The sequence below is a fragment of the Rousettus aegyptiacus genome, unplaced genomic scaffold (genome assembly GCF_014176215.1).
Source record: "Rousettus aegyptiacus isolate mRouAeg1 unplaced genomic scaffold, mRouAeg1.p scaffold_m13_p_14, whole genome shotgun sequence".
Classification (NCBI taxonomy): Eukaryota; Metazoa; Chordata; class Mammalia; order Chiroptera; family Pteropodidae; genus Rousettus; species Rousettus aegyptiacus.
Window position 1 is genome coordinate 52,785,552 of NW_023416289.1, and position 14,030 is coordinate 52,799,581.

Below are 14,030 nucleotides of genomic sequence, written 5' to 3' on the forward strand. Positions count from 1 at the left end.
CAGGTGGAAGTAAGCAAAGCTACTGCATACCAAATGCACTGTCGCTCGCTCTCTTATTGTTCAATTAACCAATTTATCAATTATTTCAATGCTACCAGATAGCACCTTGCTCGTGTCAGCCACTGAGTCCGTCACTCCACTCCCCCTAAAAAATGACAGTGGGCTAGGATTATAGGCTACGAGATTTGGTTAATGGTAAGGAAGAACCTCCCAAAAGAATGAGCTACGAAATAGGACTATGTCATTGCTTTCCTTGGGGCATGTAAGTATATAGGATTCTCCCTAACCCATTATTTTATTATGAAAAACTTCAAGCACACAGAACATTTGAAAAATTTACAGTGATCATTCGTATACCTGCCACCCGGATTCTGCAGTTAACACTTATTTACTCTACTCACCCAGTCACTTGGGCCACCTATCTTTCCATCTCTCTGTCCACTCAGTGTCCACCCTGTTTTCCTGACGCATCTCAGAGTAAATTGTCGATGTTGATACATGCCCCCTCAATACTTTAGTATGCATTTCATTACACTAGAGTTCAGCGTTTTCATTGTTTTCCATTGAGGCAGTATTTATAGTCAGTGAAATAAATGCATACATCTCAAGTATATGTTCTTTGAGCTTTGACAAGCGTGTACACCTGTGGAATCCAACTCAAGCAGGGTCCAGCGCATTGCTGTCCATCCCTCAAGGCGGTCTCCACCCCGCCTCTCCAAAGGTAGCCACTGCTCTGGCTTTATTCCATAATAGATCACTCTTGCCTGATGTACAGCGTCTTATAAATGGAATCACAATACGCACTCAGCAGAATGTTTTTGAGGTTAATCCACGCTGCTGCAAATAACAGTTGTCTGTTTCTTTTTCTTGCTGAGTGCTAGTGTGTTTTGTGGAAACCTGAGTTTGTTTATCCAGTCTCCTGGTTGTTGGAATCCTGGATATTCCCAATTTTGGACTCTTATGGATAAATCAGTTATGAACATTCTTGCACAAGGTTCTTTGTGAACACATGCTTTCACTCCTCTTGGGTCTATCCCCAGGCGTGGAATTTCTGGGTTATATGATAAATTTATAATTAACTTTATAAAATACTTCCAGATCTTTTTTCAAAGAGGTCGTACCAGTTTACATAATGGGACTGGTTTTGATTCATCTGGGTTAGGATAGACACATGTCCATGACTCATGGAAACAGTTCCTGTTGTATCTTTGTCTTGCAGATGAGAAAATCGAGGGGTTAGAGGGGCGGCGGCACTTGCTCAAGGTCACCCAGCTGGTGGGCAGCAGAGCCGGGATCTGACTCAGAGCCCAAGCGGTTCCCATTGTGATGTGCTGCTGCTTGCAGAGGCAGGAAGAGCAGGTGGCTGACTTCTCAGGGCGCCTAGTGTCCCCAGCCCAAGGACATTCCTGGTCCTCTCGGGGCACCTTGTTCTCCCTGACACTGTGGGCACTCAGTGCTCTCTGGCAGGGCTGGGCCCATGGGCAGGTGACCCCTGGTCTGGGCTGGACTATGTTTGCCGAGTTCTTCATGCACCCTAGTCATGCAGCCCGTCTCAGGGTCCCGGGCTGGGTCTGTGTGCAGCGGACAGCACCCCAGGATCCCCATCTCCCTCCCGGCGTGACGCAGTGGGAACCGCGCTCGTGGTGTGCGGGGAGGCCCCAGGCCAGCACGCGTCCACATGTTCCTTCACGTTCGGAGGCCTTGCTGAGCAGAGGGCCGCGGCGGGCAGCCTGGCCTGCCCGGTTCTGCCTCAGAGCCTGCAGACTGCGGGTCGGCCGATGGAGACAGAAACAGGCCTCCTCCCTTCATGTTGGCGATGCCATGGCACACAAGACAAAGATTCCTGGGAATTTAATGGGCAGAGGCCTCAGTGTTTACGTCAATCACTCGGCTGTGTCCGAGTCCTAAGCCCGGTGAGGGCGCTGAGCGGAGGTGGGGGCTGCTCCCGGGGGAGGTTGGGCCAGTGGGGCTCTGGGAGTCGATCACAGCCCAGCTGTCATCCGGACAGCGAGCGAGAGGCAGAGCTTCGTGAAGAGCTGATGGCAGAATTTTCTAGCAGGCGTAGACCTCTGACGTGATAACGGGCTGGGGTGTATGTGGGGGTGGGGGCGGGAGGGAGGCCAGGGCAGCAGGGACGGAACGGAGCGTACGGGCTTGGAGGGGTCAGCAGGGCCTGGCAGGCCGTAGAAATGGGTTTAGATTTTTTTTAATTAAAATTATTGGGGTGACATTGGTTAATAAAATCAAATAGGTTTCAAGTGTACAGTTCGATGATACATCATATATACATATATATGTATATATATATTGCTTTTTGTGTTTCCTGCTCAGGTTAAATTTCCTTCTGTCACGAAATACTTGACCTCCTTTAGCCCTGCCTTCCTCCTCCCTCCCCCATCTCCCTCTGGTGGGTTTAGATTTTAATCCCAGTGAAATAAAAGACCCTGGAAGGTTTCTCCTTTTGAGCAGATGATGATTCAGTTTACACCCTAAGTGATAGGGCAATAGAAGCGTCGAGAAGGCACACGGGCTTATGGGCTTCCACGGGAGGCACTTAGTCCAGGCTGCGGCACTGGGACAAGGTTCCCAGAGGAGCCGACAGCTGGGCTGAAGCCTGAAGGATGGTCAGGCATTGGCCACAGAGGGGCAGGCGTGATGGAGCACCCCCTGCCCCTCCCCGCTCCCCCCATACATAGAAGCAATAGTGGACCGGATTTTGAGGAAAGAAAAAGCTTTTATGGCGAGGTCGACGAGCAGGGAGACAGGAGGCAAGGCTCAAGTCTGCCTCCCTGACCCAGGGTTCGGGGTGAGAGTTCAGGGTTTTCAGCACTGGACCTTCCTGGACGATGGACCGTTCACTCCAGAATGGGTCTGGCATTCAGGTTCTGGTTGTGTCCTGGTCCTTCGGTTCCGTGGGCGGAACAGTTAAGGGTTTACAGGTGTCACTGGTCAACTTTGGTTCTGGGTCTCGTTAGAAACAGGCTAAGACCAGTTCGAGCTGGTTCTGGGTTACACTGCCCCAGGTGGAAGGAACAGCGGGAGAAGAACCTTTAAGGAGCTGAAGGAAGTTCATTCTGGCTGGAGAAGCAGGCGCCGGACCACACCAGGCCCTGAGAGCGGGGCTTCTCCGAAGGTGGCTGTGAGCGCGTCGGGGTCGTGGGGTCAGTCTTGTTTGTCTCTGCTTTCCCCGTGCTCAGCATCCGCCTAAGGGAGGGACAGGGCGGGTGGGTGGGGGAGCCTGTGCTGGGGGCCTGTAGGCTGTGAGGACTTCTTAAAGTTCAGGCGAGCCAACGGGAAGCCTTGGGTCCTGAAAGGGACACACAGGGTTGGTTTGTGGTGGAGTCCATTACCCCTTGGCCAGAAGTGCAGGCTGCCTGACCTGACAGCTTGGGAAGGGGCAGCGATCCTGGATCTTGTCTGTTGTAATGTCAGTGACCCACGAAGGAGGCCCAGCTCCACCTCTCAGGCCTCGAGGTCCATGGTGGCAGAAAGGAAGTCTGACTCAGGAATGCCACTTGCTAAAATACATTTGTTTATTCAGAGATTTAATTAACATGTTTAAATATTAAAGAGTAAACAACGTGTGTCTAGTGGGACTCAGCGTTTACCAACAGGAGTTCTGACTTAATTATTTGTGCTTTCCAGGCCCTCAGAGCCACGTTCCGGGCTTTGTTTTAAGGAGGCCCAGGTTCTCCCTGAAGGCAGGAAATGGGCCAAGGCGAGCAGGAAGTCAGGGAGAGAGAGCAGGGTGTGGGGAGAGGAAGGAGAGGAGTTTTCTGAAGAGGTGCTGCTGTCCAGGCACGAGAAATCAGGATGCTGTCTTGGGTTTGTGCAGAGGGAAGAGAGAGTTTCGTGTCCCGACAGTGGGACCAGGCTGCACAGCGAGAAGACAGGCGGGCGACAGGGTCTTGGGGATGCCTCTTTTCGTGAGCTAACGTTTGTGGGGCCCAGGTTCCCACTTCGTCACCAACGGGGCCCGCAGCCTATGGAGGAGCTGCCCATCCCTCTGTCCTCACGGGGAGGAAAGGTACAGGCAGATAATAGGGCCCCAGGCCGCCACAGGAGGAACTCTGAAGCCAGAGGTGTGTCACAGGTGATCTGCATCAGAGTGTGTCTGCAGATGAAGTCCTAGATGCTGGGAGATTACACCGGGCTCTTTATTGGCAGTGCACTCTCGGGTTTTAATTTTTTCTTTTTGCTTATTCAGGCTTTAGCTCCAGAGGAAAATAGCCTGGGGTGGCTCCGAAATAGATTCTCTCTGCCCCATTAACTTATTCAGTGGGTTTAATGGTCCTTTTCTCCTCAGCCTTGAAGCTGTCATTAAAAAGCAGAGATTTATAAGAGTAAAGACCCTGAGCTTTAGTCAAACTTTTGCTCTGGGCTGGTGGAAGGGCACCCCCTGCCCCCGCCTGCTGCTGTGGGTGTAGCCCGAGTGGGTCCCACCTTAGCACAGAAGCTTGAGGCTGGGCAGGTGGGTGTCCTGCCCCACAAAACTCTTCAGAGGCTAGTGACCCCGGCTTTCCCCAGCTCCCGCAGGTCGGGCTATTTTGGAGTGTCTCTGAAGTGTCACTAACGGGCTCTGGGGCGAGAGTGCCCTGGTCCTCAGTGGGCCTCTGGAGCCATTTCTTGTGTGTGCCACTGCCGCTCACCATCTGCTCTGGGTCAATTTACTGAAAATCACAAGTCACTTTACAGAGGGATCAACTTGTCAGAAACCACTTCTCCGAAAGTCAGGTGACTCGAGGGCCGATTGCCCAAGTGACCTATGAGAAAATGGCCAATTTGCCAACGGGCAACTCACTGAAAGTCTGTCTGCTGAATGCTCGATGTGCCAAATTTACCAAAACTTTGATTTAAGGAGTATAATTATCAAATCAAGCCAAGTCAAGCTCAGGCTGTCCAACTCTTTTCAGTCCAATTCAATCCACTTCACTTCCTTCATTATTTGAGCATCTGTGGTGCGTGAAGCCAGATATGGCAGAGGCTACAAGAGAGGAATAAACTAGTTCGGAGTGGAGGGGCTGGGCAAGTGCACTCGTTTTTCAAGAGAAGGTGGATGTGACGAGCCAGGTTGCCACAGAATGGCAGGTGAGGGAGGCCGCGCCCACCTGTGTGCCGAGTGGCCGAGGCAGAGCCTCAGGGCTGCTGGCGTCTCTGGGGGCGCCGCCTGGTGCCCGCAGATCTAACTCTGAGCGACTGCCGGCTCCCCGGAGGGCAGCTCGCCAAAAAATGGCATTTCTGCTGAAAGTAGTCTGTCTTAGAATTTCTGAGTCAAGGAGCCTTCAGAAGTTCATCAAGGCTGAATTTTTCTCATGTTTTGGTTCTTCTGGCTGCTGGCGCCCTCAGCACATGTGCTTGGCCGGCCACTGACCGGGGCATCTTTTGGACGGGGAGCGATCAGGGCATCTAGCTCGAGGACCGCGTAGCCCTTCCCCACGTCTCTAAAAGGTTGTGCAGAAGAGGAGTTAGCCAGTGGGTGATGTTTTGCTCATCGAGTCACTCAACAAGCTTTGTAATTTAGTGTGGCGAAGCAGGTTGGAAAGAGCCTGGACTTGAGTCAGGCAGATTCGAGCCTTGTTCTCCCACTCGTGGGCTCTGGGATGCTGGGCAAGTCACATGACCTCTCCAGGCTTCAGTTCCTCATGTGGAAAATACCCTCCAAGAGGGTATCTGTGAAAGTGGGAAGAGATCATATATGTGACCAGACAGGCTCGTGTTTGGCCGCAAGTAACTGAAAACTAACTTTGCTGGTTTAAACAGTTAGGGTTTTTTTTTGTTTGTTTTTTTTTTCCGGATACCAACCCACCTCTCACTATCTAATTTGTTGTCAGAAAAATAAACCCCCATGGGGTGGTGTTGGTCCAGCAGCGCGGTTCGGTCACAGGCGGCATCTCTGTGATTCTCTTGGCCTTTCTCTCGTGGCGCAAGGTGGCTGCAGCCAGTTCGCCCTTGCGAAAGGCAGGACGGAAGAGGGAAGAGAGGAGAGTGTGCCAGGGAAGCAAGAGAGTCCTCGGAGGCACCCAGACCCGGACTTCTGGTTTCCAGACGCGCCCCCCACCTGCCAGGGAGGCCGGGCGAGGGCGCGTGTGGCTTTCAGGGCTCTGCCGTGAGAGGAGGGGACGCTTTGGTCTTGCCCAGGAGGGCCGTGGATGGTGCGGCGGGACACTGGCCGGGAGGAAGCGGGAGGCGAAGGTGAGCAACGGCCAAAGCGCGCAGAGGGTCCGGGCCAGGCGGGCGTTTTGTTTATGCTGCGGGGTCAGGGCTGAGGCAGTGGGGATGGCGTCACCATGGCGCTGATAGTCGGAGGTGGATTGCAGACACGCGGGGCGGGCAGACCTACTGAGAGACGCAGAAGCGTCTCCGCATGGAGGGGTGCGACCCAGCTGGGAGGAGCGCGTGGGTGGAGCGCAGGAGAGGGAGACGGCGTGGCGGTCAGACTGGCAGGATTCGGGCCGCGGGGGCACACGAGGCACCAGAGAGCTGGCGTTTCCAGCGAGGAGCCTGGGAGAGAGCCGAGCGACTCCCGAGAGAGGGAGGCAGACCAGGCAGCAGGGCGGGGAGGAGCGGGTGCGTCTGGCTTCACACAGGGCACTTGGTTTGGCTTGGAAATCCAGAGGCATCTGTCTGGCCAGGGGTTGGAATTTCAGGGCTGGCCTTGGGCACAAAGACCAGCCTGGAGATTTGTGAGTCAGGTGCCCAGAGGTGAGAACTGAAGCCAAGGGTGCGAGGGGACAATGAGAAGGGCCGAGGAGAGGACCCTGGCTGCCTGCGTTTGGAGGCGGGAGTCAGGACAGAGGGCCAGACAGGGCGCGAGCGAGCAGGGGGAAGGCCGTGGCGCTGCCGCCACGGGACGCGGGCTCTGGACAAGGGACGTGGTCAGCCGAGTCCATGACCAGGTGAGGGTAGGGCTTCAGGAGAGGGGCAGACTTGGGCCGTTGAAGCAGCGAATGCTGCTCTTCCTCCGAGGTATTTGGGTGCCCAGGGACAGCCAGCAGTAGGTTGGCAGGAAATGCATTTTTGTTTAAGGAATGGAGGAGACCGAAATGTGCTTGTGGGCAGGATGGAAGGAGCCAGTGGAGAGGAGAACCTGCGGGAGCAGGAGACGCTGGGCGGGTGGGAAACCGGGCCCCACGGAGTCGGAAGAGGGGACGAGGACACAGACCAAGCCTGCTGCCGTGGTCCTGCAGCCTCAGTCTCAGAGCTGGGGCTAGGGACGTGGGGATGGGCTGGGTCGCTTCCCGCATTCCACGGATGAGGAAACTGAGGCCCGAGGCAAGAGGTCTTGTCCGGAGGCACAGGGCAGACCTCACAGGATGAGGACTCACACTCAGGCCTTGGACTTTGAGTCCAGTACTTTCTTGAGTTCTAGGCCACTTCCTAGATTCACCGTTGGCTTGGTGAGGAGCTCGAGGCTAGAGGCAGAAACAGCTGTGGGCTGTGTGTGTTAGGGCAGTGAGTGACCTCTGACCAGTGCTCACTGGGCCCCCAGGAAGGCACCTGCCCTGTTCAGGCCCCCAGCCTCTTGGGGAAAGCCCCTTTCTTGCCTTTTAGGGGATAGTGCATGCTGGCCCAGCAGGGGTCCTTGCATTTCAGGATGGGGCTTAGGATCCTGTCTTCATGGACCCACCCTGGTGGGAAACGCATCAGAAGGGAAGTGGGCCGTGCCTGGCTGGTCCTGATGGTTATGGTCTTTTATGAATTGAAACGGAGGATGACTTAAAGCAGAGCTGTCAAGGGGAGCCTTACTTGTGCTGCAGTCGGGCCCCAGAGCCTCCTGTCCGCTCTCAGTTGTCTGCCACTTGCTTTGGGGGTCTTCTCTGAATAGCCTCCAGGGGTCTCTCCTACAAAACTCTGAGCATTCTTAGGGTTTGCAGAGGGGATACAGAGGGTTGGGGGCTTCTGCAGCTCTGGCTGGCTGGTCTCTTTGGGATCAGGCAGAGCGTGCAGCCCCTGGTCCCTCCAGCCCAACAGAGAAACCACATGTGCTTGAGCCCAGTGTTTGATTGTGTGTGCATGTACAGAAATGGCTTCTCTTAAGCAAAACCCAGGCCCCTGTTGGAAAGAGACCCTGTGGGTATAAATTGGTCCCTTTTGTTTGATCTCGAGGTTCCTTGCCTCTCATATCGCTGGCATCACCCTCTCCCCTGCACCCTCACCCCCCATGAGAAACACCCTCTTTCTTGTGTCCTTTTGGTACTGGTTGGCATTTAAATGAAAAAAGCTTCACTAAATACTAAAGGAGAATAAAGTAGAGATAATTATAGGAAAAAAAAGCAAACGATATCAAAAGAGTCAGCTTTTAAAGCAAAGGGCTGCAGCGCTGCCCTGCTCCCCAGGGGCGGCTCCTGCCCCCAGCTCCTCCTGCAGAGCTCGCCCGCCTGGGCTGGGGGCGGTGGGGGGGGGTCCCCCACACCTCTGCCGCACCCCTCCCCTGCCGTCGCGGTGCCAGGATCATTTATGCAGCAGCCTCCCTGAGGAGATGGGGACTGCTCAAGGTCACCGGCAGGCTGTGTCTAAGCGGCGCTTGTCATCCCAGCATCGTCACAGCGCTCGGCGCAGCGCGCCCGGGCCCCGCGCGCCTGGGCCCACGGGCGTCGCTGGCCACGTGGCACAGCGGAGTCCAGCGCGTCCTCCAGCGACGTCCTTTGGTCCATCATCGTTGCATTCTGGCATTGATGAGATGCCGTAGGAACTCAGCTCTCGTTTCTATCAGTTATCCTGTGGGAAAGTTGGTTTCATTTTAGGTCGTTCTGCTTCAAGTCGCAGGACCGATGAGGACACTGAGTGAGGACTAACTATGATGACAGTCGTGGTGGCTGCTCTTCACTGACGTCTGATGTGTGCCAGGTCCTGCGACGGACTTTACGCAGGTGATCTCAGAAATAATCACAGCGTTTGTCTGAAGGTGGAGTTAACGCCATCGTTAGCTCCCCTTGACAGTTGAGGAAACTGAGGCTCAGCGAGGCTGGTAGATAAGGTCCCTGAAGCCACTCAGCTGGGAGGTGGAGGGCAATGTATTTGGACCTGGCCGCTCGGGCCCCAGAGGGCGGATGGCATGGAGCTTGTCTGCGCGCGCAGCCAGGGGCCTGAGGTTCCTAACGCCTTGCTCCTGAGGCCTCAGCCTCCGCCTCCCAGCCTGTCCCGGACCCTCCCCCTCAGGTCTAGTTTCTGAGCTGTGGTGTCTGGGGCAGACATCTCCCCCACCTTGCAGGGGGAGCCCTGTTCTGAACTTTAGGTCTCCCTCATCCCTCTCAGGCCTGATTCTCCCACAGGGCCTTCTGACTGTGCCCTGCCTAGGCTGGGGTCCAGGGCGGTTGCCTGTGCGGCTGCCCTGCTGCTCCCATGGGGCTCCGATGGGGTCCTCCCAGTTATGTGGGTGCTGCCTGTGTCTTGTGAATTCTGCAGCTCCTCGGAGTAGAGAGAATACTCCCGTCAGAACCGCAGTCCTACCTCCCCTGTCTCATCGTCCTGTGTCCCGCCGGGCCTCTGCCCGTGGGGCACTGCCCGTCTGCAGTCTCCACCCTGAGCCATAACTTCTCACGTCTTCTCCTCCCATCTTGTTAATAACGGCAACGATCACCTTCTATCGAGCACTAATTCTGTGCTCAGAGTTCTTAATGTGCAATATCACAATTTAATCCTCCCGTGGCCTAAGGAGGTAGGTGCTGTCATTATGCCTGTTTCACAGGCAAAGAAACAAATGGAGACCGGGAATGGCCGAGTTCCTCGTCCGAGGGCAGAGAGCAGGGCACACACGTCACAGCTGCCCGCTCACACGGCGCCTCCCCAGCCCTAGTTCTGGGCACCGAGGCCCCCCCATCTGCCCTTGCCGCCCGTGTCCCCAGTGCAGCCCTCACCTGCCAGCTGCCGCTCTGCCCTGAGCGAGTGGCAGAGCGGGGCTCTAGGGAGGCAGAGGGCAGTGAGGCAGCAGGGGCACAGCTGTGACGGGCCGCCAAGCCCCTGCTTCTGGCACTCAGCGCTGATGACACGGCCGCACAATCCTCCTGGGCGGCCTCCGTGTGACACTCTGCCCTGGCCAGCTGGTCAAGGACATTCTGCTTGGCTGATTCTGGGGGAGGTCACTGTCTGCCCTGGGGCCTGTGTGCTGGGGGTGTTTCCAGTGGGAGCTGCTGACATCTGCCTTCTGCTGAGCCCCGGCCGTGCCCTGAGCCTGCAGCCCTGGCCACCCGCCCTCCTGCCTGCCCCCGCCGCCTCTCCTCACCCAACCGCCTGGTTTGAGCTCGAAGGGCACTCAGTGCAGGGCATGAGGCAGCCAGCGTCCCAAAAGGATTTGTAGGTCCCACAACGACCCCGTAGTCCTTCTCGGCTGCTGTCTGGCTGTGGGGCCTTCAGCGTGTCACGATGTGACCCTGAACCTTGGTTTCCTTGTCTGCTATTAATGATGGCACTGACCTTGTGGAGTGGTTCGGAAAATTCCAGATGTCTAGCAGCGTACCTGGCACCCAGCACTTCGGAAGTGGGTCCTCTGGTTATAGGTTATGGCTGTCAGCAGCCAGTCCATGTTAAAGTGCCAATATTCAGCCACTTTTGGTTGACAACAATGGTAGTTTTCTGTAGTTCAACCTAATGACAGCCTAAACATGTCGGAAAGTCTTTGAGCTCTAGGTGCCTGCCTCTGTTTCCTCACTGTGAAGTAGAAGTGTCTGGACATTTCACGCGATGATGACAGTGAGTTCTGTGCACAGTGGGATGTGCACGTGTTCTGTAAACTGGAAGCGATGGGTGAAACGAACACAGAATACGTATTTTTTACAATTGCTGCATTATCGAAAGGCACTTTCTGGGGTCAGAGCATAGATTGTAGAGGCTGCCAGAGTTAGAATCCTAGGGCTGGTCCCTGCCGGGTGTGTGACCTTGACCAAGTCATTCAAACTTTCTACGCCTCAGTTTTCTGATCTGTAGATTGGGGATTATCGTGGTGCCTACCTCATGGGTTTGTGCGGTTTGAGCACCGATTGTGTGCCTGAGTGCCGGGCAGTATTGGGGGCACACGTAGACTTGCGTATGTGTAGGAGTTGGGCTCCAGGAGTGGTGCCCATGCCTGTGTGACAGAATCTGAGCTCAGACCCAAGTTCCAGTTGGCCAGCACACAGCCCTCTGTACCGACCGCCCCACCTGCCTGGGCCGAGAAGCTTGCGTTCTGGCCCATGCTCTGAGGCAGGCCGGCCTCTGTGGCCGAGAGCTTCCAGTTGTCTAGAAGGTGTGTGAGAAAGCCTTATTCTGGTGGTTATCTCTCCAGTGTCTCGTAAGCTGTATTGATAAATTAATCTTATATCGTTGGGACCAAACAGCCCTGTAATTTTTCTTTTGTGCAGCCTAATCGGTCTTGACAGCTGTGTCATTAGTTTATATTTGTTTGTAATCTGACTCCCTGGGCTACCCTTAGCCATGGAACAAGACCCCCCGCCGCCTGTGTTCACCCACCACTGGGGAGCCAGCCTCAGTGCCCGGACTGGCTGTTCAGGTGCGTGTTGGGGGAGGGGCGGTTACAAACTCGGCAGGTGAAGGAGTGAGCACCACACCAGGACCAGGACACCTGCGTCCTGGCCGCGCCCTCGGCGGTCATTAGCTACTCACCTTGTGTATTTGCCATGTTTAAAATCTCTCAATCTTTTCACTTTTATTGATTTCCTCTTATGAATCTGTAATGACAGCATAAAACACCTGAGATAAAATGTAAGCGAAGGGACGCTAGGGTTCGAGTTGCGCATCCGTCGTCACCTGCCCAGGAGTGAAGACAGGAGGACATGCTCCCAGCGCCGAGGGCGGGTGTCTCTGTGAGACGTGATGAGGGACTCCAATTTTCTTGAGATCTTTTCATTTTCTTCCAAACTTCCCACAAAGAGTTTGTGTTACTTTGCAACCAGGAAAAGAGTAATTGAAATTAATCAGCATTAAGTCCATAAGCGATAGTGTTTCCTCATTTGTAAAATGAAAATGTTGGACGTGATTTCCAACCCTGGCCGGGCACGAGAATCCCCAGGAGAGCTCGTTACAAGTACAGAGGGCTGGGCCCCATCCTGGGGGTGTGACCCTGTTGTCTGGGGCCTGGCCCGGGAACCAGCACTTTTGTTAATGCCCCAGGAGTTTCAGATGCACATCTAGGGTTTACATCCATAGACAGATTGCTCCCGGGCCCTTTCTGCTGTGATCATTTCTTGTGGGTGCTTCGTTTTCAGACTGGGGTGGGAATGCCGAGTCCTACGGCCTGACTCCGCGGCTGGTGGGAGGGGCCGTTAGAATGCTCCTGCTCCAGCTGGGAGAGGCCGGCTGCCGGCATGTGTGGCCATGTGCTGGAAATGGGTGGTCCAAAAGATGGGTGGGCTCCTGGGCCGCCTGCAGAGGGGCCTTCATCCAGCCAGCGTTTCCTGACAGCATTGCAGGGTTGGGCCACTTCCCGTCTCTGTTCACATTGTATCCGCAGTAACTTACACATTGGGTATTGCTCACCCCCATTCTCAGATCTGAGGCACAGGAAAGCTGAGTGACCGGCCCAGCGTCACACGGCTGCTGCGTGGCTAAGCCTGGATGGGAACTGCCGTCTGTACCTGCACACGGTGGCATTTTCTCTTCCAGCAGGCCCCATTGGAGGCTGGCCCGCCAGTCTGTGGCTTGGCGGTGTTTGAGGTCCCCATCGTTCCAATGGGCAGGACAAGCTGGGATTTTATTTGTGGTGTTTCGTGTGACCTCTCTTTGCCTCCAGTTGGACTCTTGCCACAGGGACCCCCATCCCCCTGCGGTCCCTGAAATACTTAGGCTCTTCGTTTGCTTGGGGAACTTTTACAGTGTCTGTGTGTGTGGCCCAGAACCACTGTGGTCATTGTCATCCCTGCTGCTGGCATCCTTTTTCCTTTCATTTATTTTATTGTATCTTATTGTATTTTGGTCTACCGATTACATCATCTCTTAAACCCAAGCCTGTTAAATTGTAGCCAGATTTGCTGGGGGGTTTTCTGCAGGTGTTACAGCTCCCCACCCCTGGCAGTATGCAGGTTACGTTTTAGGCATTGTTAGGGGTGAGAGAGAAGTGAGGACATTCCTGGGTTTGATGCGGGTTTCGCAGTGGCAGCTATGTGACCTTGAGAGAGTCATCGGGCGCCTTGGTTTCGTCGTGCCTGCTTTGGGGATAACCTACTCAGCGGGTTGCCCAAGGATCCTCAGTGCATGTTAGTCACTGCCATCAGCGTTCTTCTCATTTTTATTTTGACCTTCATCACCCTTGAACAAGTCACCACTCCAGGAGCTTCAGTTCCCACCAGAACAAACTGCTTTGCAGCTGGAAATGCCCCCACAGCTGGGCTGGTGGAGGCCTGGGCTCAGTCGACCTTGTGCCGGGAGACGGGCGGCTTCTCCCAGAGTGAGACGGAAGTAGAGCTGGTTTTCACTTTCAGGCTGTGGCCGGGTTCCGTGGCTGATGGGTGTTGGGGCCAGGAGGCAGGCTTCTGCGCTGCAGGCCCAGCCCCAAGTGGCGAGGGGCTCCGGGACCCCACCACAGTTGCAGCGGCCCAGCCGTCAGCTGGGGCTTCTCTCAGCCCCGCCTGCAGGTACTGGGGAGCTGTTCTTACCGAGCAGATAGCACAATTGGAGCCCAGCAGCCGCACAGCTGGCCAGAGAGTGTTAAGCTTAATTTGCTTCAGGTCAGAGGGATTTTCAGCCTCCCCTGTCCCTTTCCCGTTGACTTTTTTGCTTTGATGTTGAAAGGGGAAGTTGGACATGGCTAATGGGCTTCCCTCTGTGGCCAGGCAGGTGGCGTCCTGCACATGTGTGCACCGCTGGCCCTCTGCAGCCCTTCCTCCACACACGGCTGATTGTTGTTTACATATTTCCCATCGGTCTGTGTCCAAGAGGTTGTCTCCTGTCATCGTAGCTAGGGCCGTTGCTATGTCATCTGTCATCCAGGCTGTGTTGTGAGAGGGACCAGGTGGAAGATCTCAGGGCTCTTCGGTTCTCACTGTCCTTGCTGCTGAGATGGAGAAAGGCCTTGGTGGGGACACAGGCTGGGTTTGCAG

The 14,030-nt window shown here is 55.1% G+C and overlaps 1 protein-coding gene across 11 annotated transcripts in view; it reads left to right on the forward strand.

Annotated features, from left to right (window-relative positions):
- NTRK3 (neurotrophic receptor tyrosine kinase 3) overlaps nucleotides 1-14,030 on the forward strand; it is a 426,694-nt gene that overhangs the window by 127,844 nt on the left and 284,820 nt on the right. Inside the window, exon 1 of one of the 11 annotated variants that reach the window (XM_036231976.1) lies at nucleotides 8,575-13,565. The exons of the other annotated variants lie outside the window; for them this stretch is intronic. Within the exon in view, the coding sequence (XP_036087869.1) occupies nucleotides 13,186-13,565 (380 nt within the window). The 5' untranslated portion in view covers nucleotides 8,575-13,185. Of the gene's footprint in view, nucleotides 1-8,574; nucleotides 13,566-14,030 lie in introns of those variants that run through there. 11 annotated transcript variants of the gene reach the window in all.